The following is a 22,726-nucleotide window of genomic DNA, read 5'->3' as shown; positions in this document are numbered from 1 at the left end:
GTTGTCTAACTCTTCTGCAGTTAGACGGTGTTGTTTATCTTTGTTCCAGACCACGAGCCTGGACAGTACATGTTATAATTTACTAAACATTGAATAATGTACATACCATGTCGAAATGTAAGGTACATATAAAACTTTCCCGGGAGCGTACCTTTTCCAGCCTTTATTCATGAATTCCAACATTAAGGGTCTTTCAACTTGAAGCACATATGGCCAAAGAGCTGCGATGGTCCAGTCACCTAATTTTTCTTTGTCTTCTTTCTTACATTTGATGGGTTCAAAATTGACAATTTCTTTTCCAGTTTGGGCCTTGAAAGTTGCTTTTCGAGCACGGGGATTGTGCTTTACCCTTCTAACAAGCGAAGTTGGAACAGGTTTTGACCCTGGGCTGCCTTTTGTTGCTACTCTCTTTGGAGGAGAGACATGCATAGGTTCTAATTTCCGTTTGTTTTTTCTGATGTTTGTAGAACTTCTTTGACAATAGCTTTACCCATGTCTACTATGTCACAAAAATCACTCTCCGGCGGTGTGGTCCAAACAACTAATTGTGAGCAATTATCTAAGCCTAGATCAAACTTTTGTAGGTGTCCTTCGTCGCTTTCTACATATACAATGTCAAAGTTTGTATTAGTTACATTCTATAATAACACAAAGTTTAGAGATTTCACCAAATTAGATGCGAAACTAACCTATTTGTGAGCAATCATGTTGGTTAAGTTTTTCCTCCCGTTGTTGAATTCTTGCTAGCCAGCCCAAGTGGCTTGACAAATTAAACTCCTGGGTACAACCCTCAAAACCCTCTTCATTTTGGTCCTTCCCCATGCTTTGTTCTGATATGTTATCATTGAAAATGATAAAATGTACTAACTCATATGTACTGCACATGATAAAATGTAGGGTACAGGAAGAATTTTCCTACGCTTTGTTCTGTTACAAAGTTTAGTAATTTTACAAAATTAGACGCGAAACTAACCTAATTGTGAGCAATCATCTTGGTTGAGTTTTTCCTCCCGTATTTGAATTCTTTCTAGCCAGCCTTCTTGGCTTGACAAATTAATCTCTTGGCTACAACCCTCCTCACCGTCCTCATTTTGGTCCTTTCCTATGCTTTGTTCTGTTATGTTATCATTGAAAATGATAGAATGTACTGAACATGATAAAATGTAGGGTACAGGAAGAAATTTCCTACGCTTTGTTCTGTTATGTTATCATTCTATAATAACACAAAGTTTAGTAATTTTACCAAATTAGACGGGAAACTAACCTAATTGTGAGAAATCATCTTGGTTGAGTTTTTCCTCCCGTTTTTGAATTCTTTCTAGCCAGCCTTCTTGGCTTGACAAATTAATCTCTTGGCTACAACCCTCCTCACCGTCCTCATTTTGGTCCTTCCTTATGCTTTGTTCTGTTATGTTATCATTGGAAATGATAAAATGTACTAACTCATATGTACTGAACATGATAAAATGTAGAGTACACTCATAAATTTCCTACGCTTTGTTCTGTTATGTCATCATTCTATAATAACACAAAGTTTAGAGATTTTGCCAAATTAGGCCTGAAACTAACCTAATTGTGAGGAATCATCTTGGTGGAGTGTTCTTCCTAGCCAGCCTTCTTGGCTTGACAAATTAATCTCTTGGCTACAACCCTCCTCACAGTCCTCATTTTGGTCCTTTCCCATGCTTTGTTCTGTTATCATTGAAAATGATAAAATGTACTGAATTCATATGTACTGAACATGATAAAATGTAGGGTACCGGAATAAATTTCCTATCCGCTCATTTCAAATTTTCCTCGTTTATGTCATTCCCTATGCTTTAATCTGTTATGTTCTCATCAAAAATTTTCAAATTGACCATAATATCATAAAGTTTCCGAAGTAAAATTCGAAACTGACCATAACTTTCTAAAAGTAAACATCACTTCATAAAGTTTTAATATCCCAAACTGACCATAATTTTCCAAAGTAAACAAACCAAACCTAGCATTTTCTATCGGGTCTTGACTCTTGTACTACTTAAATATGCTTGTAAATTAAAATAACGGTTCAAATTTAGAGATTGCCTTTGCTTTTACCCTGACTGCTGGTATCAGTGTCTGCATCATCACTTGTTTCTGCTTCACTCTCTTTCTCATCCTTATTTTGACTATCGTTCTCATCTTCTTCCTCGCTATCTTCATCCTCTTTTTTCTTGGACTCCTCAACCTGCTCTGAGTCATCTTCATCTTCTGAGTCCTCTCCTCTGTTGTCTTCCTCCTCTCCTTCGTCGTCTTCCTTGTCTCCGTCGTTTTCCTCCTCTCTGTCGTCTTCCTCCTCATCCACTCTCTCTTCATCAACATCCTGTTGGTTTCCCTTCTGTTGAACACTGTCTGTTGTTTTTTCATTATTAATTGTTTTCAGAGCTTCTTTTGCCGAATCTCTTTCATCACATGCTTCAGCAAGTTGTTCCCTCAGTTTTCTATTTTCTTTTTCCAGCGTATCAATCTTAAGGAGTAACTCTTCAATGCTCTCGTTAGCTGACAACATGACAGACTCCCTCTCATTGGGTGGGCACCACCAAGTCTCACTCACCTGTTTGATATTCCATTTCACAGTATCAAGTTATAACCAATAAAATGCCAGGGAATATAAATCTGGTATTCAAACTTTGAACTAAAATATGAACAGTATACTAAAGTATGCACTGTAAGCTACTATATTTCATTTAAGCTAAAATAGTTCCTATACAAAAAAATATATACAGTAAAAGGAAATATGTACTGAAACTTTCAAAATGTTCTGTAAATTTTTATATGTACTTGGCCAGTAATACGGATAGTCAGTTTGGTGCCCTACACATTCATTCAATTAAGGAAACACTGCTATTGTATACCTGCTCAGGGGTTAGCTCTCTTAGCTTTTCCTCAAATGTTTCATCAATTTCGCGCATCGACCATCTTACTAGTCTGGGCACTTCCTCCTTGTTCTTTTCGTGTCTCTCATAACACGTTGTATGTTCACAGAACCAAATCTGCTTAGGCAATCAAATCTATTTACTGAACTTATATTATCAAAAGAAATAGACATTTGAATATGTATAGAACAGAAAAACTTACTGGCAGGAGTATAAGGCATCCTGAAGCTTTGATTGGGTCGCTGGGGTGCCGATGAATTCGATCCATCATGTACATATGTATTGCTCTCGGCCAAGATACCTCATTTATTGTGTCAATGCTTTCCAAGGAATTTAATAATTGGGGAGGAACAGCATATCCTGATGAGGAAGGAAACAGTAAATTGGCACCGAATGTCATGATTACCAATCTCACGACATCCATGTCATCGGCATCTTTCCTACAGATTACCCTCAGAGCCTCTGTGATCTGAGTACTTGTGATTGGCCCAGCGATCCCACCAAAATACTTCTGACAGAATTCTATCATTGGTGGTTTTAGAGACTTAGCCCTCGGGAATACATCACGAATTTTGCCACCCATCGGCAAACCCATTATCAGACTCACATCTTGTGGAGTAAACTGTAGCTTCTTCCCAACCAAACAAAACTCATCCGAAGATGTCGAGTATAGGCAAAGTAGTTCAAAAATAGCCCTGTTAGGCTTGCTTAAGTGCTCCATGTCTACTTTGTCATTGATGAAAGACATAAACAAGTCTTTGAATGCAGTTGCCTCCATCAACTCTCTTTGCTTTGGGGTCATATTGGCACAAGTACTCTTTAGTAGGTCCAAAATGTTACGAAGCGAGTATTTATAGGATTTTGATAATTTCGCTGTGAGATCTGATGGCCTGTTCTTTAGCTCTGTGAGAATTGACCAGGTGGGCACTTCAGGAACATGAGGTCTAGATGACTCTGTTTTCTTGCTCTTGGCCTTGCCTTTAGATTGCAGTCGGCTGCTTTCAGCAGGGGCTTCCTGGAAAGAATCATATGCACAGGAAATATATTTTTGGACAGTTAACAAATACATGTATAATGACTATACTTGGGTGCTAGGAAGAAATTACTTTGTTACTTTGGTCCAGGCCTGTTTCAGTAACTGTCCCCTTTCCCTTCTTTTTGGCTGGTACTTGGGTGCTTTCGACAGGAACTTCCTGTAAGTGAAAACCATTTTTTGGTTAGTTTATAATTAACTTGTGTGTATCTCTGGAAATAATCATATGCACTGGAAATATATTTTTGTACAGTTAACAAATACATGTATAATGACTATACTTGGGTACTAGAAAGAAATTACTTTGTTACTTCTGTCTAGGCCTGCTTCAGACACTGTTCTCTTCCCCTTCTTTCTGGCTGGTACTTGGGTGCTTTCCACCGGAACTTCCTGTAGTGAAAACCATTTTTGGTTAGCACATTTTTTATATTAACTCAGTGAAATATACAGTAAATAATGATATAAACTGCACATATAATTATGCGCTGGAAATATATTTATGTACAGAGAGGAAATTACCTTAGTACTTGGTTGTGGGGCTGCTTCACTTGCTTTCCCCTTCCCCTTAGTTTTGACTGGTGATTTGCTGCTCTCAACAACAGCTTCCTGTCATTGAAGACCATTTTTTGTTTAGCACATTTTACATTAACTCCATGAAATGTACAGAAAATAATGATATGCACTGGAAATATAATTATGCACAGGAAATATATATATGTACAGTGAGGAAATTACTTTAGTTTTTTGCTGTAGGGCTGCTCCACTGGCTTCCCCCTTCCCCTTAGTTTTGACTGGTGATTTGCTGCTCTCAACAACAGCTTCCTGTCATTGAAGACCATTTTTTGTTTAGCACATTTTACATTAACTCAATGAAATGTACAGGAAATAATGATATGCACTGGAAATATAATTATGCACTGGAAATATATATATGTACAGTGAGGAAATTACTTTAGTTTTTTGCTGTAGGGCTGCTCCACTGGCTTCCCCCTTCCCCTTAGTTTTGCCTTGTGATTTGCTGCTTTCAACAACTTCCTGTCATTGAAGACCCTTTTTCGGTTAGCACATTTTACATTAACTCCATGAAATGTACAGGAAATAATTATATTCATTGGAAATATAATTATGCACTGGAAATATATATATGTACTGTGAGGAAATTACTTTAGTTTTTTGCTGTAGGGCTGCTCCACTGGCTTCCCCCTTCCCCTTAGTTTTGTCTTGTGATTTGCTGCTTTCAACAACAGCTTCCTGTCATTGAAGACCCTTTTTTGGTTAGCACATTTTACATTAACTCCATGAAATGTACAGGAAATAATGATATGCATTGGAAATATAATTATGCACTGGAAATATATATATGTACAGTGAGGAAATTACTTTAGTTTTTTGCTGTAGGGCTGCTCCACTGGCTTCCCCCTTCCCCTTAGTTTTGACTGGTGATTTGCTGCTCTCAACAACAACTTCCTGTCATTGAAGACCATTTTTTGTTTAGCACATTTTACATTAACTCAATGAAATGTACAGGAAATATAATTATGCACTGGAAGTATAATTATGCACTGGAAATATATATATGTACAGTCAGGAAATTACTTTAGTTTTTGGATGTAGGGCTGCTCCACTGGCTTCCCCCTTCCCCTTAGTTTTGCCTTGTGATTTGCTGCTTACAACAACAGCTTCCTGTCATTGAAGACCACTTTTTGGTTAGCACATTTTTACATTAACTCGATTAAATATACAGGAAATAATACTGTTACATTACTAAGTGTCCATTCTACTCGTTGAAGTGTTCAGGAAGAAATCATATGTACTGAAAATATATTTACGTACAGGTAATAAAAACATGTACTTTGACCAAACTGGGGTACGGGTAATGTCAAGGATCCTCTTATACAACCAGAATGCATTTTGGGAATATGTACATGAAATAAATTTATGTACAGGGAATACACTTGTGTACTGAAATGAAATTTGTGGACTACCTTTAAAGAAGTAATGTAATGTCAAATTTTTCATGTAGGGTGCAATGTTTTATGTACTGTAAAATATTGTAAATAAAAGCAAGACTTGCCTTTTCATTTCTGTTGCTTCTTCGGTTTCCCCTCTGATCTTCAATATGATCCGATTTTGACAGAATCTTAGATCTTGTTGTCATTGGTTCAATGATCGTTACCCGTTTCGCCGTCTTTTTTTGTGAGTTAGGGTTTACCATCTGCATGAAGGAAAGGCAAAATAGAAAACCGAAACTCAAAAACAAACTCAAAATCCCTAAAAACATAAACCCTAAAAACAAAAACAAACTCAAAAACCCTAAACTCTGTTTCGAAAAAAACCAAGAACAAGATGTAGAAGTGAAGAGGCTACTCACTGTTCCAATCGAAGATGATTTTGAAAAGATGAAAGAGGATGTTGTTCGATTTTTGGTTCCAAGTGAAGAGGCTACTCACTGTTCCAAAAACCCTAATCTCTGTTACGAAAAACCCTAAACTCTGTTTCGAAAAACCCTAAACTCTTCACTGTTCCAAGTGAAGAGGCTACTCACTGTTCGATTTCGAAGTGAAGAGGCTTCTCGATTTTTGGTTTAGGAGTAAGTTGTTTTGCCCTAATATCACTATGAACAAGATCTTTGAAGAAGAAATTTTGAATAGAGAAGAAAGGTTTTAAGAGAACAAGAGATTTTTTTTGAAGAAGAAAGTGGTTTCTCACCCAAGAACAGGATGAAAGTAAAGAATTTAGTGGGAAGAAGAAAGGTTTTTGGAGAGAGAAAGAAAAAGTGGAAGGCGTGGGTTTGAATTGAGGGATGGGACGGTTGAGTGTAAATCAGGAAGAGGTGCGTCAGACATTTGGGAGAGATTTGGCGCGTTTTTTTTCATTGGTTTTTTCGTTATTTCTCGGAAAGCCTTTGCCCTTTTCGTAATTTGTACTGCCAAACTGACAGAGAGGACCTGCCCCTAAAACTTATTCTGACGCGGGCCTGCATCTTATTGAGGCTTGGTTTTTGGGCGTTTTGCCCAAACCCTCATTTCATTCATTCCATCCCCTTTAAATAGGACTTACCCGACCAATATGTACTCTCTCTTTCTTTCTCTCTCTAGATGTCAATGCACCTAATACATGGTAACCAACATGGAACATGCAACCATAAGACAGAACTAAGGAGTCAGTCCAACAGTTTTGGATGGTTTCATCAGAGAGAGAGATTCAAAGTCTGAAAGTCCCATCACACATGCTTCTGTCTATAATTAATAATTGGTTATAGGTTTTGGTTTGGTGTCTGTGTATAATTGGTTATTGATTTTGGGTTCGTGTCTGTGTATAATTGGTTACTGATTTTGGGTTCTTTAGTCTTTAGATCAACTTCAGACTCAAAAGTTCAATTCCATTATTCTCAAGTTTTTGCCTACCAATAACTAAGTTTCGTTTTGGGTAAATCGAATGATATAAACATAAGATAGAGAACACATGAATACGTGGTCTAGTCAAATTGCCCCCTTCTGCCTTTCATAGATGTACGTCTACTGTTAAAGTCATGAATGATTATATTGTAGAAGGTCAAATAGAAATAGGATGACTTCTTAAGTAGACGAAATTATCGAGTTTAATGCAAGCCACACGTAATTGATTAATTTGACTTTTATCTAATAACAAACAACCAATGAAAGAACTACAATACTAAAATAAGAACTAATTTGATGATCTAAAAAAAAGTAAAAAAAGGAAAAGAAAATTACACAAGGGTTATAGCCTGATCATGATATACCGTCTCTAACATATTTATGTAAGTGTTTGAAGGCAGCTAAACTAGATATTATCTTAACAAAAAAAACTAAACGTAGATATTTTTGGCTTTTGTCCCGAATGTTTTTTTGGCTTTGTTGCGAAATATCTAGAATGTTTCTGGGTACAAAGGTGATAGGGGGACTCCATGGTGTACTCCCCCTAGTGTTATTGGACAACTCAACTATGGAGTATGCCTAGGGAGTCCCTCAATCATTTCAAAGGCAATCAAATCCATTATTTCCAAATATTTTGTAAAAATTTATGAAAAAACGCACCTTTGAAAATGGTTCGTTTTGGGTCATTAGGTCATGAAGAAGCAATACGCAAGATGTACTTTTGAACAAACCTACCGCTATATTTTCGAAATTATTAGGATTTATCTTAAAGATTTTGTCCGTATAAGAAATCCTTCTGTCTATATAGGGGTGGCTATACTTTGTTATTCTCTATTATTGTGTGTTTGATTAGCTACATTCACCCTATTCAACTAAAATGATACAACTTCATACCCACTTATATTGATAAAGAATTTATGTTTCTTAATTTTCTAATATTCTCCACAATTGCTATGCATCCATAAATATGTTAAGAAAATAGTAGTATGCTAGCCCACTCTCCCGGGTGAATCCCAACTGGGTGAGGTGGCCGGTGCAGATTTAGAGAGAGTGACCGAGTGAGGTGATCCCGGTCACTCTCTCTCTAAATCTGCACCGGCCACCTCACCCGGTCGGGATTCACCCCGGAGAGTGCCTGACATAAACGTGCTACTCTGTTTCTCCACAAACCACAGTTGGGAGTTAATATTGTTACCATCCCATCAAAATACACTTCACATAATTGTTATATCTCCAACCACATAAAACTAGAGGGCTTGGGCAAAACGCCCAAAAACCAAGCCTCAATAAGATGCAGGCCCGCGTCAGAATAAGTTTTAGGGGCAGGTCCTCTCTGTCAGTTTGGCAGTACAAATTACGAAAAGGGCAAAGGCTTTCCGAGAAATAACGAAAAAACCAATGAAAAAAAACGCGCCAAATCTCTCCCAAATGTCTGACGCACCTCTTCCTGATTTACACTCAACCGTCCCATCCCTCAATTCAAACCCACGCCTTCCACTTTTTCTTTCTCTCTCCAAAAACCTTTCTTCTTCCCACTAAATTCTTTACTTTCATCCTGTTCTTGGGTGAGAAACCACTTTCTTCTTCAAAAAAAATCTCTTGTTCTCTTAAAACCTTTCTTCTCTATTCAAAATTTCTTCTTCAAAGATCTTGTTCATAGTGATATTAGGGCAAAACAACTTACTCCTAAACCAAAAATCGAGAAGCCTCTTCACTTCGAAATCGAACAGTGAGTAGCCTCTTCACTTGGAACAGTGAAGAGTTTAGGGTTTTTCGAAACAGAGTTTAGGGTTTTTCGTAACAGAGATTAGGGTTTTTGGAACAGTGAGTAGCCTCTTCACTTGGAACCAAAAATCGAACAACATCCTCTTTCATCTTTTCAAAATCATCTTCGATTGGAACAGTGAGTAGCCTCTTCACTTCTACATCTTGTTCTTGGTTTTTTTTTCGTAACAGAGTTTAGGGTTTTTGAGTTTGTTTTTGTTTTTAGGGTTTATGTTTTTAGGGATTTTGAGTTTGTTTTTGAGTTTCGGTTTTCTATTTTGCCTTTCCTTCATGCAGATGGTAAACCCTAACTCACAAAAAAAGACGGCGAAACGGGTAACGATCATTGAACCAATGACAACAAGATCTAAGATTCTGTCAAAATCGGATCATATTGAAGATCAGAGGGGAAACCGAAGAAGCAACAGAAATGAAAAGGCAAGTCTTGCTTTTATTTACAATATTTTACAGTACATAAAACATTGCACCCTACATGAAAAATTTGACATTACATTACTTCTTTAAAGGTAGTCCACAAATTTCATTTCAGTACACAAGTGTATTCCCTGTACATAAATTTATTTCATGTACATATTCCCAAAATGCATTCTGGTTGTATAAGAGGATCCTTGACATTACCCGTACCCCAGTTTGGTCAAAGTACATGTTTTTATTACCTGTACGTAAATATATTTTCAGTACATATGATTTCTTCCTGAACACTTCAACGAGTAGAATGGACACTTAGTAATGTAACAGTATTATTTCCTGTATATTTAATCGAGTTAATGTAAAAATGTGCTAACCAAAAAGTGGTCTTCAATGACAGGAAGCTGTTGTTGTAAGCAGCAAATCACAAGGCAAAACTAAGGGGAAGGGGGAAGCCAGTGGAGCAGCCCTACATCCAAAAACTAAAGTAATTTCCTGACTGTACATATATATATTTCCAGTGCATAATTATACTTCCAGTGCATAATTATATTTCCTGTACATTTCATTGAGTTAATGTAAAATGTGCTAAACAAAAAATGGTCTTCAATGACAGGAAGTTGTTGTTGAGAGCAGCAAATCACCAGTCAAAACTAAGGGGAAGGGGGAAGCCAGTGGAGCAGCCCTACAGCAAAAAACTAAAGTAATTTCCTCACTGTACATATATATATTTCCAGTGCATAATTATATTTCCAATGCATATCATTATTTCCTGTACATTTCATGGAGTTAATGTAAAATGTGCTAACCAAAAAAGGGTCTTCAATGACAGGAAGCTGTTGTTGAAAGCAGCAAATCACAAGACAAAACTAAGGGGAAGGGGGAAGCCAGTGGAGCAGCCCTACAGCAAAAAACTAAAGTAATTTCCTCACAATACATATATATATTTCCAGTGCATAATTATATTTCCAATGAATATAATTATTTCCTGTACATTTCATGGAGTTAATGTAAAATGTGCTAACCGAAAAAGGGTCTTCAATGACAGGAAGTTGTTGAAAGCAGCAAATCACAAGGCAAAACTAAGGGGAAGGGGGAAGCCAGTGGAGCAGCCCTACAGCAAAAAACTAAAGTAATTTCCTCACTGTACATATATATTTCCAGTGCATAATTATATTTCCAGTGCATATCATTATTTCCTGTACATTTCATTGAGTTAATGTAAAATGTGCTAAACAAAAAATGGTCTTCAATGACAGGAAGCTGTTGTTGAGAGCAGCAAATCACCAGTCAAAACTAAGGGGAAGGGGGAAGCCAGTGGAGCAGCCCTACAGCAAAAAACTAAAGTAATTTCCTCACTGTACATATATATATTTCCTGTGCATAATTATATTTCCAGTGCATATCATTATTTTCTGTACATTTCATGGAGTTAATGTAAAATGTGCTAAACAAAAAATGGTCTTCAATGACAGGAAGCTGTTGTTGAGAGCAGCAAATCACCAGTCAAAACTAAGGGGAAGGGGAAAGCAAGTGAAGCAGCCCCACAACCAAGTACTAAGGTAATTTCCTCTCTGTACATAAATATATTTCCAGCGCATAATTATATGTGCAGTTTATATCATTATTTACTGTATATTTCACTGAGTTAATATAAAAAATGTGCTAACCAAAAATGGTTTTCACTACAGGAAGTTCCGGTGGAAAGCACCCAAGTACCAGCCAGAAAGAAGGGGAAGAGAACAGTGTCTGAAGCAGGCCTAGACAGAAGTAACAAAGTAATTTCTTTCTAGTACCCAAGTATAGTCATTATACATGTATTTGTTAACTGTACAAAAATATATTTCCAGTGCATATGATTATTTCCAGAGATACACACAAGTTAATTATAAACTAACCAAAAAATGGTTTTCACTTACAGGAAGTTCCTGTCGAAAGCACCCAAGTACCAGCCAAAAAGAAGGGAAAGGGGACAGTTACTGAAACAGGCCTGGACCAAAGTAACAAAGTAATTTCTTCCTAGCACCCAAGTATAGTCATTATACATGTATTTGTTAACTGTCCAAAAATATATTTCCTGTGCATATGATTCTTTCCAGGAAGCCCCTGCTGAAAGCAGCCGACTGCAATCTAAAGGCAAGGCCAAGAGCAAGAAAACAGAGTCATCTAGACCTCATGTTCCTGAAGTGCCCACCTGGTCAATTCTCACAGAGCTAAAGAACAGGCCATCAGATCTCACAGCGAAATTATCAAAATCCTATAAATACTCGCTTCGTAACATTTTGGACCTACTAAAGAGTACTTGTGCCAATATGACCCCAAAGCAAAGAGAGTTGATGGAGGCAACTGCATTCAAAGACTTGTTTATGTCTTTCATCAATGACAAAGTAGACATGGAGCACTTAAGCAAGCCTAACAGGGCTATTTTTGAACTACTTTGCCTATACTCGACATCTTCGGATGAGTTTTGTTTGGTTGGGAAGAAGCTACAGTTTACTCCACAAGATGTGAGTCTGATAATGGGTTTGCCGATGGGTGGCAAAATTCGTGATGTATTCCCGAGGGCTAAGTCTCTAAAACCACCAATGATAGAATTCTGTCAGAAGTATTTTGGTGGGATCGCTGGGCCAATCACAAGTACTCAGATCACAGAGGCTCTGAGGGTAATCTGTAGGAAAGATGCCGATGACATGGATGTCGTGAGATTGGTAATCATGACATTCGGTGCCAATTTACTGTTTCCTTCCTCATCAGGATATGCTGTTCCTCCCCAATTATTAAATTCCTTGGAAAGCATTGACACAATAAATGAGGTATCTTGGCCGAGAGCAATACATCTGTACATGATGGATCGAATTCATCGGCACCCCAGCGACCCAATCAAAGCTTCAGGATGCCTTATACTCCTGCCAGTAAGTTTTTCTGTTCTATACATATTCAAATGTCTATTTCTTTTGATAATATAAGTTCAGTAAATAGATTTGATTGCCTAAGCAGATTTGGTTCTGTGAACATACAACGTGTTATGAGAGACACGAAAAGAACAAGGAGGAAGTGCCCAGACTAGTAAGATGGTCGATGCGCGAAATTGATGAAACATTTGAGGAAAAGCTAAGAGAGCTAACCCCTGAGCAGGTATACAATAGCAGTGTTTCCTTAATTGAATGAATGTGTAGGGCACCAAACTGACTATCCGTATTACTGGCCAAGTACATATAAAAATTTACAGAACATTTTGAAAGTTTCAGTACATATTTCCTTTTACTGTATATATTTTTTTGTATAGGAACTATTTTAGCTTAAATGAAATATAGTAGCTTACAGTGCATACTTTAGTATACTGTTCATATTTTAGTTCAAAGTTTGAATACCAGATTTATATTCCCTGGCATTTTATTGGTTATAACTTGATACTGTGAAATGGAATATCAAACAGGTGAGTGAGACTTGGTGGTGCCCACCCAATGAGAGGGAGTCTGTCATGTTGTCAGCTAACGAGAGCATTGAAGAGTTACTCCTTAAGATTGATACGCTGGAAAAAGAAAATAGAAAACTGAGGGAACAACTTGCTGAAGCATGTGATGAAAGAGATTCGGCAAAAGAAGCTCTGAAAACAATTAATAATGAAAAAACAACAGACAGTGTTCAACAGAAGGGAAACCAACAGGATGTTGATGAAGAGAGAGTGGATGAGGAGGAAGACGACAGAGAGGAGGAAAACGACGGAGACAAGGAAGACGACGAAGGAGAGGAGGAAGACAACAGAGGAGAGGACTCAGAAGATGAAGATGACTCAGAGCAGGTTGAGGAGTCCAAGAAAAAAGAGGATGAAGATAGCGAGGAAGAAGATGAGAACGATAGTCAAAATAAGGATGAGAAAGAGAGTGAAGCAGAAACAAGTGATGATGCAGACACTGATACCAGCAGTCAGGGTAAAAGCAAAGGCAATCTCTAAATTTGAACCGTTATTTTAATTTACAAGCATATTTAAGTAGTACAAGAGTCAAGACCCGATAGAAAATGCTAGGTTTGGTTTGTTTACTTTGGAAAATTATGGTCAGTTTGGGATATTAAAACTTTATGAAGTGATGTTTACTTTAGAAAGTTATGGTCAGTTTCGAATTTTACTTCGGAAACTTTATGATATTATGGTCAATTTGAAATTTTTTGATGAGAACATAACAGATTAAAGCATAGGGAATGACATAAACGAGGAAAATTTGAAATGAGCGGATAGGAAATTTATTCCGGTACCCTACATTTTATCATGTTCAGTACATATGAATTCAGTACATTTTATCATTTTCAATGATAACAGAACAAAGCATGGTGAAGGACCAAAATGAGGACTGTGAGGAGGGTTGTAGCCAAGAGATTAATTTGTCAAGCCAAGAAGGCTGGCTAGGAAGAACACTCCACCAAGATGATTCCTCACAATTAGGTTAGTTTCAGGCCTAATTTGGCAAAATCTCTAAACTTTGTGTTATTATAGAATGATGACATAACAGAACAAAGCGTAGGAAATTTATGAGTGTACTCTACATTTTATCATGTTCAGTACATATGAGTTAGTACATTTTATCATTTCCAATGATAACATAACAGAACAAAGCATAAGGAAGGACCAAAATGAGGACGGTGAGGAGGGTTGTAGCCAAGAGATTAATTTGTCAAGCCAAGAAGGCTGGCTAGAAAGAATTAAAAAACGGGAGGAAAAACTCAACCAAGATGATTTCTCACAATTAGGTTAGTTTCCCGTCTAATTTGGTAAAATTACTAAACTTTGTGTTATTATAGAATGATAACATAACAGAACAAAGCGTAGGAAATTTCTTCATGTACCCTACATTTTATCATGATCAGTACATTCTATCATTTTCAATGATAACATAACAGAACAAAGCATAGGAAAGGACCAAAATGAGGACGGTGAGGAGGGTTGTAGCCAAGAGATTAATTTGTCAAGCCAAGAAGGCTGGCTAGAAAGAATTCAAATACGGGAGGAAAAACTCAACCAAGATGATTGCTCACAATTAGGTTAGTTTCGCGTCTAATTTGGTAAAATTACTAAACTTTGTAACAGAACAAAGCGTAGGAAAATTCTTCCTGTACCCTACATTTTATCATGTGCAGTACATATGAGTTAGTACATTTTATCATTTTCAATGATAACATATCAGAACAAAGCATGGGGAAGGACCAAAATGAAGAGGGTTTTGAGGGTTGTACCCAGGAGTTTAATTTGTCAAGCCACTTGGGCTGGCTAGCAAGAATTCAACAACGGGAGGAAAAACTTAACCAACATGATTGCTCACAAATAGGTTAGTTTCGCATCTAATTTGGTGAAATCTCTAAACTTTGTGTTATTATAGAATGTAACTAATACAAACTTTGACATTGTATATGTAGAAAGCGACGAAGGACACCTACAAAAGTTTGATCTAGGCTTAGATAATTGCTCACAATTAGTTGTTTGGACCACACCGCCGGAGAGTGATTTTTGTGACATAGTAGACATGGGTAAAGCTATTGTCAAAGAAGTTCTACAAACATCAGAAAAAAACAAACGGAAATTAGAACCTATGCATGTCTCTCCTCCAAAGAGAGTAGCAACAAAAGGCAGCCCAGGGTCAAAACCTGTTCCAACTTCGCTTGTTAGAAGGGTAAAGCACAATCCCCGTGCTCGAAAAGCAACTTTCAAGGCCCAAACTGGAAAAGAAATTGTCAATTTTGAACCCATCAAATGTAAGAAAGAAGACAAAGAAAAATTAGGTGACTAGACCATCGCAGCTCTTTGGCCATATGTGCTTCAAGTTGAAAGACCCTTAATGTTGGAATTCATGAATAAAGGCTGGAAAAGGTACGCTCCCGGGAAAGTTTTATATGTACCTTACATTTCGACATGGTATGTACATTATTCAATGTTTAGTAAATTATAACATGTACTGTCTTGGCTCGTGGTCTGGAACAAAGATAAACAACACCGTCTAACTGCAGAAGAGTTAGACAACTTGATGATGTATAGGGAGTGCGACTCTCAAATAATTGATTGGTTTACAGACGACCTTCATAACAGCCCAAATAACAAGAACCGAGAGATAATATTCTTGTCAGCCATCCTCTCAGTAAGATTTCTTCACACTTTCTATTGTTCTTTCATAATTATCAAATACTTATAAAAAGGAATGATTGGTATTTGCAGACAATGATAAACCAGAAATACAAAGCCGAAATTATATCTGCAAATTTGAATGACAGAATTAAAAAACAGTTTAAGAGGAACCATACTTCATCATTATGTGTGCCACTAAACACACCCTGTACAGATAATGCTTTCTATGGGTATCACTGGACACTCCTAGTCTATAAATTCCACGAAAATGAGTGGGTCCACTTTAACTCTCTCCAACGTGACCGGGACTTGACTGAGAGGTGCAACCGCAATGCAAAGAAGTTTGCAGAGCTCTTGGCAGGTGTATTAAATGAGAAGAATTACGGTCGTAGAAGGCTGAAGAAAAAGATAGATTTACTAAAAGAAGAAGAATGCCCACAACAAGGGTCAGAGTAAGTTCCATTTCCCCTCGATACTATTTAAAAATGTATCAAACACATTCGATAATGAAACTTTGATCTTATGAAGCAGACCGGACTGCGCGATTTATGTTATATTGCATCTAGAACGGATTTTCATGGAGAGCCAGGATGAACATATGCCAAGTAACTGCTCCCAGAAAGAACCATTTGCGGACCAGGCAAGGAGAAAAAGGACAGAGATTACTTACAAAATTTTGAGAGAGTCAGCAGGCGCATGGAGGAAAAGGATTGATTTGGAAGCGTGATTGTTGTTCGATTGTCTTTCTTCTTTTGAAACATTCCTCTGCTTCTGCTGACTTTTGTTGTATTATTTCTGTTTTTTTTGGTTGAAGGATTGTATAAGTAGTCAATTTTGTGACGTTCTTCAAACAGTAGACTCATGTATTACACATACTGCAGACGGCAGTAAATATTTTGGTGTTAGATTATTAGCGTAATCTCCAGTAAAACAAAATATTTACCGTACATTCTATTATTAATTGTCCAGAAAGAAATGATTTAAAAACAAAAATCACAACAATCTCTATATGACAATACTTAAACGTACTTTGAGAGCGTTTTCATCGTGCATTTGATACTCTATGAACTGAAGAACCTTTCAGTCCTAACATACATTTATGTCCTATACACTTGGAGATGTACACAGCATTTAAAAATGTACCCAACACAGAACCGTGTACGTCACTTTTAATGTAAACAAAACATATTAAGATGTCAATCTTCTAAGATGCAAATGATATCAGTAGGTTCTGTGTTGGGTACCCAACATAGAACCTTTCAAGTTTCTATTTAGTTACACGGTTCTGTGTTGGGTACATTTTCAAATGTACTAAACGAACAGATACAGTTATGAATGAGTTCGTGTGTAGTACATTTGAAAATGTACCCAACACAGAACCGTGTACATCACTTTTAATGTAAACAAAACATATTAATATGTCAATCTTCTAAGATGCAAATGATATCAGTAGGTTCCTCTGCAAAAATCGAAATGAGATCCCTGTTATGAATGAGTTCATGCAGTACATTTAAAAATGTACCCAACACAGAACCGTGTACATCACTTTTAATGTAAACTAAATATAAACTTGAAATCCAAATTATATAAACTTCTCCACACAAAAGAAGGTTTCATTAAGTAACTTCAACACAGAGAAGCTTACATTTTCAAAAGTACACAACAAAATAAGATTACATTAAGTAAACTGAATACAAAACAGAATGTAAGCTTCTGTTCAAAAACATATAAAACAAAAAACTTACTAGCACCAAAGTTAACCTAGAAACAGAAACTAAACATGACATAGGACTCTCTACAGAATCTGAAAACGCAACCAATAATTGGACAAGCATTTCATAAATTGTAGAGTGCCCGGAAAATAAGTTTCTGCATCGGAAATAAAACCATTTACCCAACACTATAGTGGTTCATTACACGACGCACGATTGTGGTTTCCCAGCTGATTACATCGGCCACATACCCTCTGTCTCTTGGGAAAGTTCCCAGCACTTTCAATTCGAGTAGAACGAGGTCTACCTGGTCGTTTCCTTGTCAGAGGAGGTAGTATCATCGTGTCCGGGTCATAAGATTTGGGCTCGTCAAAAGTAGGTACCGGATTAACGGACTGACCATAAGTTTTGCAATATGCTTCTGTGGTGACATTGGCATCAAAAAATGACGATGCATCACCTCCATTCATTTTTATACAAAGAATTGCATGCTCGCATGGAATTCCTTCCACCTGCCATTTACGACACGAGCAAGTCCGTTGGGACAAGTCAACAGAATGACTAGGCATAGACAATACCTCGTACTGAGCTTCTCCGGACTGGACACACGTCCAACTACAAGCCACATGGTATCTCAGCTGCATTTCTTTGTCTACCTTTGGGCATAAGAAGGACGCCCATGTAGATGATTCAATTCGCCTCTCATTCATCATATTCATTATCTTCATCCGCAACATATCAAGCATGATAGATATGGGGAGAACTCTCTCATCTCTAATCCATGAATTGAATGACTCCGACAAAGAAGAACATATTAATCCATACCTTTTACCCGGGAAGAAGGCATCAGCCCAATGTTCAGGGTGCACGGAGTTCAAAAGGGCTTCAAAACCAGGGCCACCCATGGCACAAAGTTCTCCAGTGTACTTGCTAAAGTCTGACTGAGTAAGTGCACGAGCAGCTTTAAACATCAACGATTGGAAATAATCAGACTTTCGTGCACCGTTCCTCACGCGTAAATTCAGATTGTTACGCAAATGCCATACACAATATGAGTGCTTGGCCAAGGGGAAGATGCTCCCAACAGCATTTAATATACCATTATGCCTATCGGACATGAACGTCAGAGAATCACCACAATCTATACATTCCTTCAAATTCCGAAAGAACCAAAGCCAATTTTGGTCGTTCTCTACATCAACCACAGCGTATGCCAGAACAAAAAATCCTGCATAGTACAATAATAACAACATCAATTATATCATGTACTATCCAAAAAAATATGTTCAGAAACGAGATTATGCAGAGGACACAAACTGGTGACCAGTACATAACAAAATGTACGAGACAGAGGTTTAGGTTCATTGATTACCATCATTTCCATTTTTCGCAACTGCGGCAAGAATGCAACCATTATACTTGGTTTTTGCAAATGTACCATCTACGAAAATCAAAGGCCTACAATGTTTGTAACCTTCAATGCAAGCTCCAAGAGCAATGAAAATTCTTATAAACCGATGCGACTCTTCATCGACTTCGAGATCAATATGACTATTAGGGTTAGATCTTGAGAGTGCATCAACATACCAGCTGAGTTTAGCATAGGAATCTGCTTCCTCGCCAAATGCTATACTAATTGCTGCATTTCTAGCATGATAGGAGTAGTAGTAGCTAAGTTTAATACCATAATCCTTCTTAAAAGATCTAACAATATCCTTTGTGCTCTTCGTTGGATTTTCTCGAATGTCCTCTGCAATTAATAAACTAACTGCTTCAGTCGATAGTCGAGGTTTGCGTATACCAGTGATGAAGTCTTCACAAGTGTGAACTGGGTTATATGCTTTCAGGACAAACATCGACCTTGATTTAAGAGGCGCCACCGCATGAATTTTCCAACCACATTTGGAACTTTTGCACACACAAGTGACACGATCTCTATCATTCTTGGAGAAAACATAGTTGTAACCATGTTTTATCGAGTATCTATTAAGAGCATGACGAAAAGCGATGGCACCTCCAGGGAATTCCTGGCCAACATGTGTAAAAATCTCTGGCCAACTTTCGGAGAGTAGAGGTTCTCTTCTAACTAGAGCAGTAGATCCCAGAGTAGGATTAGATGATGGGAGAGAGAAGAAATCAGTTTGCAACCTGAAAAGGAGAGAAGTTTAAGTTAAGGAACAGAAATATGTCCAGAACACGACTGTATGTTCTCTACATTAAGACATTACAACTACAAAGTTGACAAGGGAACAAACAACTGGGAGGTAAACAATGTATAGAAAATATGTTTGTGCACCTTACATTTTAATATTACCAAAAGTGGCAGTCTATAACAGTCGGGATAGTCTAGGAAGCATAAAAATACTGGTGCAATGTCCGAAAAATAGTTTAGAAGCTCAGTAGAACAACCTATGTGCTCTACATTAGAAACTGTATAGAACATTAGTCTGTGCACCATACATTTTCATATTCCCACACAGAATGTGTAGAATGAAAGAAAATTAGTACCGATTCAATTCTTGTGGAATCATTACAGCTGATGATGTTTCAATAGTTGAAGAGTGGGGGTTGGGGTATTCACGTTGCAACCTGAAGAATCAAGGAAAAGATGTGTATTACTAGACAGAGAAACCAATGGATTGGGAAGCCAAAAAAGAAAAACAGAGGGCCCAAAATAGTATATTTCACCATAATGGAGTAGTTGCAGAACTGCTCCTAGATATTTCCGCTCCACCAATGGATTGGGAAGCAAGTGATCGTACATTTAACTCGGAAACCATTTCTTCCATATTCATTCTGCAGAAGAAAATGTAAAATTAAAACACTGTTACAGTGACTGTGATGGAAGATGAATATTCATCATCATCAACTTTAAAAAACGAAGAAAATGGTTTCTGAGACTGTAAAGGAATATTCATCATCATCAACTTTAAAAAACATTTGAATATTCATCATCAACTTAAAAAAACGATCATCTTTAAAGGAATATTCATCATCTTTACCCTGTTATTCTTTCTGTTTTGGAATCAGTCATGGCAGAAGAAAACTTTAAGAGTAATGAATGATATCATTCAAGGCAACAAAATAAGTTTTAAGAAACATTAAATGATCCTGTCATTAATGGCAAGAACAAAAGTTTTAAATTCAATGTGGGAAATATGATCACTTACCTGAAAAATAAAAAAAGAAACCTTCCTCAAATGTTGATGATCTTTTGATGTATAAATAGAGGAAGATATAATTTAAAAGAGAAGAGGCGGGAGGGGAAATTTCGTCCAAATATTTCAGGCCAAATTTTCAGAGAAAATGGCGCCAGAAATTTCAGAGAGAAAGAGGATAATGAAGATTTGTAGAGAGAGAAAGAAGAAATCTTTAATTTGCAAGATTTGGGGCATGAAGATTTGAAAGAGGAGATGGGATATGGCGCAAGATTATTAGGATAGAAATCTAATTTGCAAGATTTGGGGCGGGAAGGCTTGCGTGAAGATGTGATTGCATTTAATGCACATATCCAATCAGTCGGTAATTAAAGAGGAGAGGGAAGGCTTACTGTACCGTGGGCATGATGGGTATAAAAAAAAAAAAAAACAGTACAATGTCAGGTTTCACTGACACTTTGGAGTTCCCTCTCAATTTCGGTTTGGAGTGGGGCAATAGTACATTAACCCAACGTTTTTTTGGGCCTTTCACCAATTTCTCCATAAAACTAAGATATGACAAGGAATGCCCATATACATCATAAAGTGGAGAGGAAGTGGGATTTGATAGAGTCAACCATAATGCTGCATATATTTATGTCATATTTGATTCGGGTTTTTGAGGGTGATATGACTTATTCCAATTGGTTGACCCATGTAGAGAGATAAATGGACTTACCAATCGAATACGGTCACATCACCATTCGACCAGTGGTTATCTCCAAAATTCGGCAAAGTGGCATTCTCTTATGGGTATATATTTAGACCCCGAATCCGCGAAATGGCATTCTCTTATGGGAGATGCTAGAGAACCCAAATTTTTTGGGCATTTTAATGCCCAGCTGATGTGGAGTCACTAAAAGACAAGATTTTTTCAAAGTTTGACTACGGTGGGGACCGCTTTTATTTCTAAATGAGGAAATATGTCACCCTCTAAGTACCAATTTCTAAGTCACTCTATCATTTCCCTTCTCTTATATGTATATATTTAGACCCCCTTATAAATCTCCATCACTTGTCTATGCATAAAGTTGCATGAAGTTAGTATATAGTCTCTAACTTTTTAGCCCGCCAGTGAAGGAATGATGATGTGGTTAACTCCAATGGGTTGACCCATATAGAGAGATAAATAGACTAACCAATTGGAGACTATCACATGGGGTAAAATGGTATTAATCTTATATGTATATATTTAAACCCCCTTCAAAATCTAAATCACCTATCCATACATAAAATTAGTACATAGTCTTTAATTTTTGGGTGCTTCTCAAGGCACTGGGTTAAAAGACTGTTAGCGGCGGCTATTTCGTTGACTCGGGTCAACGATCATTGACACAAGTCCTCTATAAGCACCAGTTGTTAACGTGAGTGACGTTCACCTTCGCTTGCTTCTTCCATCTTCTTCTAAAACAAAAGGAAGCCAATGTCCCCATCCTTTCCTTTTTGAATCCCCATTTTCACTCCCATCTGGATCAGGACCTTCCATTAATGGCGTCAATGTTTCTCCAACTGGCCTTAAACTTCCAGATCTCGGGATCAACGGCTGAGGATGATGATGATTTCTACCCATTTGTTGTTTTTTTTTTCCGAAGAAGTCCAGACATCGGAGAAGCACTTCTCGACTGATTCCTTGTTCTTAACCTCGCCGGTGATAACGCTCTCACTACATCTTCTCTTAACGTTGAGAAAAACCCTTGTTTCCTTTCCATTTTCTTCTCCTTCTTGCTATCTATTTAACTCTAACCCTAGTTAGAATTAATTAAGAACCAAATCTTGAAAAACCCAAAAAAAAAACCTTCTTTTTTCTTCCTTTCAGATTGAAGTTAAGGAGAAAAAAGAAATGGTGAAAGACAGATTTCTTATTTCTTTCTGTTACTATTACTACTCATTATCCCTCTTTCTCTCCTTCTTCTTTCTCTTTTCTATCTCTCAGACTCTCAACGACAATGGCCTGTTAGCATGGGTTTCACTGTTGGTGTGTTTACAGTAGAAATTGAACTTAAAAAACCCTAGATTTCGGTTTGACTTGGATGATAAATTGAGAAGAGGGGGAAAGAAAGAGTTGTCCGTTTTGGTCTCTTAGGTCACCGATTACCTAATCCGTGACCATGAAGACTCGGACGGATTGGACCAGTCCGCCCGAGTCGTTCGAACAACTATAATGAGAGATGAATGGAGGCGTTA

The 22,726-nt window shown here is 37.4% G+C and overlaps 3 protein-coding genes across 5 annotated transcripts; 1 reads left to right on the top strand and 2 right to left on the bottom strand.

Annotated features, from left to right (window-relative positions):
- Positions 1–2,056: 2,056 nt before the first annotated feature.
- Positions 2,057–6,088, bottom strand: LOC147559892 (uncharacterized). Its single transcript, XM_086659226.1, has 12 exons — positions 6,005–6,088; positions 5,527–5,613; positions 5,311–5,397; positions 5,095–5,181; positions 4,882–4,965; positions 4,666–4,752; positions 4,450–4,536; positions 4,234–4,320; positions 4,004–4,090; positions 3,100–3,912; positions 2,877–3,014; positions 2,057–2,575 (listed from the first exon to the last, which is right to left on the bottom strand). Exons 1-12 carry the CDS (start codon positions 6,086–6,088, stop codon positions 2,057–2,059), a joined length of 2,247 nt encoding a protein of 748 aa, XP_086515352.1.
- A 2,679-nt stretch (positions 6,089–8,767) lies between these two features.
- On the top strand, positions 8,768–13,659 carry LOC147559891 (uncharacterized). Of its 2 annotated transcripts, XM_086657923.1 has the most exons (13): positions 8,768–9,231; positions 9,390–9,530; positions 9,922–10,008; positions 10,138–10,224; positions 10,354–10,440; positions 10,570–10,653; positions 10,781–10,867; positions 10,997–11,083; positions 11,213–11,299; positions 11,443–11,529; positions 11,621–12,433; positions 12,519–12,656; positions 12,958–13,659. In XM_086657923.1, exons 2-13 carry the CDS (start codon positions 9,390–9,392, stop codon positions 13,474–13,476), a joined length of 2,304 nt encoding a protein of 767 aa, XP_086514049.1. In that variant the 5' UTR covers positions 8,768–9,231; the 3' UTR covers positions 13,477–13,659. The 2 variants fall into 2 exon arrangements, with proteins under 2 accessions (XP_086514049.1, XP_086514050.1); XM_086657924.1 differs by lacking the exon at positions 10,354–10,440 and having other exon boundaries at positions 8,783–9,231.
- Positions 13,660–17,240: 3,581 nt separating this feature from the next.
- On the bottom strand, positions 17,241–20,813 carry LOC147559890 (uncharacterized). 2 transcript variants are annotated; one of them, XM_086657922.1, is made up of 5 exons: positions 20,516–20,813; positions 20,034–20,141; positions 19,854–19,934; positions 18,718–19,493; positions 17,241–18,573 (listed from the first exon to the last, which is right to left on the bottom strand). In XM_086657922.1, exons 2-5 carry the CDS (start codon positions 20,138–20,140, stop codon positions 17,534–17,536), a joined length of 2,004 nt encoding a protein of 667 aa, XP_086514048.1. In that variant the 5' UTR covers position 20,141; positions 20,516–20,813; the 3' UTR covers positions 17,241–17,533. The 2 variants fall into 2 exon arrangements, with proteins under 2 accessions (XP_086514048.1, XP_086514047.1); XM_086657921.1 differs by having other exon boundaries at positions 20,034–20,813.
- Between the last annotated feature and the right edge of the window lie 1,913 nt (positions 20,814–22,726).

The sequence above is a fragment of the Eschscholzia californica genome, unplaced genomic scaffold (assembly GCF_041429995.1).
Source record: "Eschscholzia californica isolate CP2 unplaced genomic scaffold, dmEscCali1.0.p SCAF_2, whole genome shotgun sequence".
Classification (NCBI taxonomy): Eukaryota; Viridiplantae; Streptophyta; class Magnoliopsida; order Ranunculales; family Papaveraceae; genus Eschscholzia; species Eschscholzia californica.
This window is presented reverse-complemented; position numbering and strand designations above follow the sequence as displayed.

What these genes read in the sequence shown, in the direction of transcription:
- LOC147559892 (XM_086659226.1), bottom strand. Translation starts at nt 6,088, where the DNA reads ATGACAACAAGATCTAAGATTCTGTCAAAATCGGATCATATTGAAGAT. An exon ending in CCCTACAGCAAAAAACTAAA is followed by an intron (nt 5,182 to 5,310) that starts GTAATTTCCTCA and finishes CTTCAATGACAG; the next exon opens with GAAGCTGTTGTTGAAAGCAG. An exon ending in CCCTACAGCAAAAAACTAAA is followed by an intron (nt 4,537 to 4,665) that starts GTAATTTCCTCA and finishes CTTCAATGACAG; the next exon opens with GAAGCTGTTGTTGAGAGCAG.
- LOC147559891 (XM_086657923.1), top strand. Translation starts at nt 9,390, where the DNA reads ATGGTAAACCCTAACTCACAAAAAAAGACGGCGAAACGGGTAACGATC. An exon ending in GCCTAGACAGAAGTAACAAA is followed by an intron (nt 11,300 to 11,442) that starts GTAATTTCTTTC and finishes TTTCACTTACAG; the next exon opens with GAAGTTCCTGTCGAAAGCAC. An exon ending in GCCTGGACCAAAGTAACAAA is followed by an intron (nt 11,530 to 11,620) that starts GTAATTTCTTCC and finishes GATTCTTTCCAG; the next exon opens with GAAGCCCCTGCTGAAAGCAG.
- LOC147559890 (XM_086657921.1), bottom strand. Translation starts at nt 20,140, where the DNA reads ATGAATATGGAAGAAATGGTTTCCGAGTTAAATGTACGATCACTTGCT. An exon ending in TCTGCAACTACTCCATTATG is followed by an intron (nt 19,935 to 20,033) that starts GTGAAATATACT and finishes TTGATTCTTCAG; the next exon opens with GTTGCAACGTGAATACCCCA. An exon ending in TGCGAAAAATGGAAATGATG is followed by an intron (nt 18,574 to 18,717) that starts GTAATCAATGAA and finishes TGTACTATGCAG; the next exon opens with GATTTTTTGTTCTGGCATAC.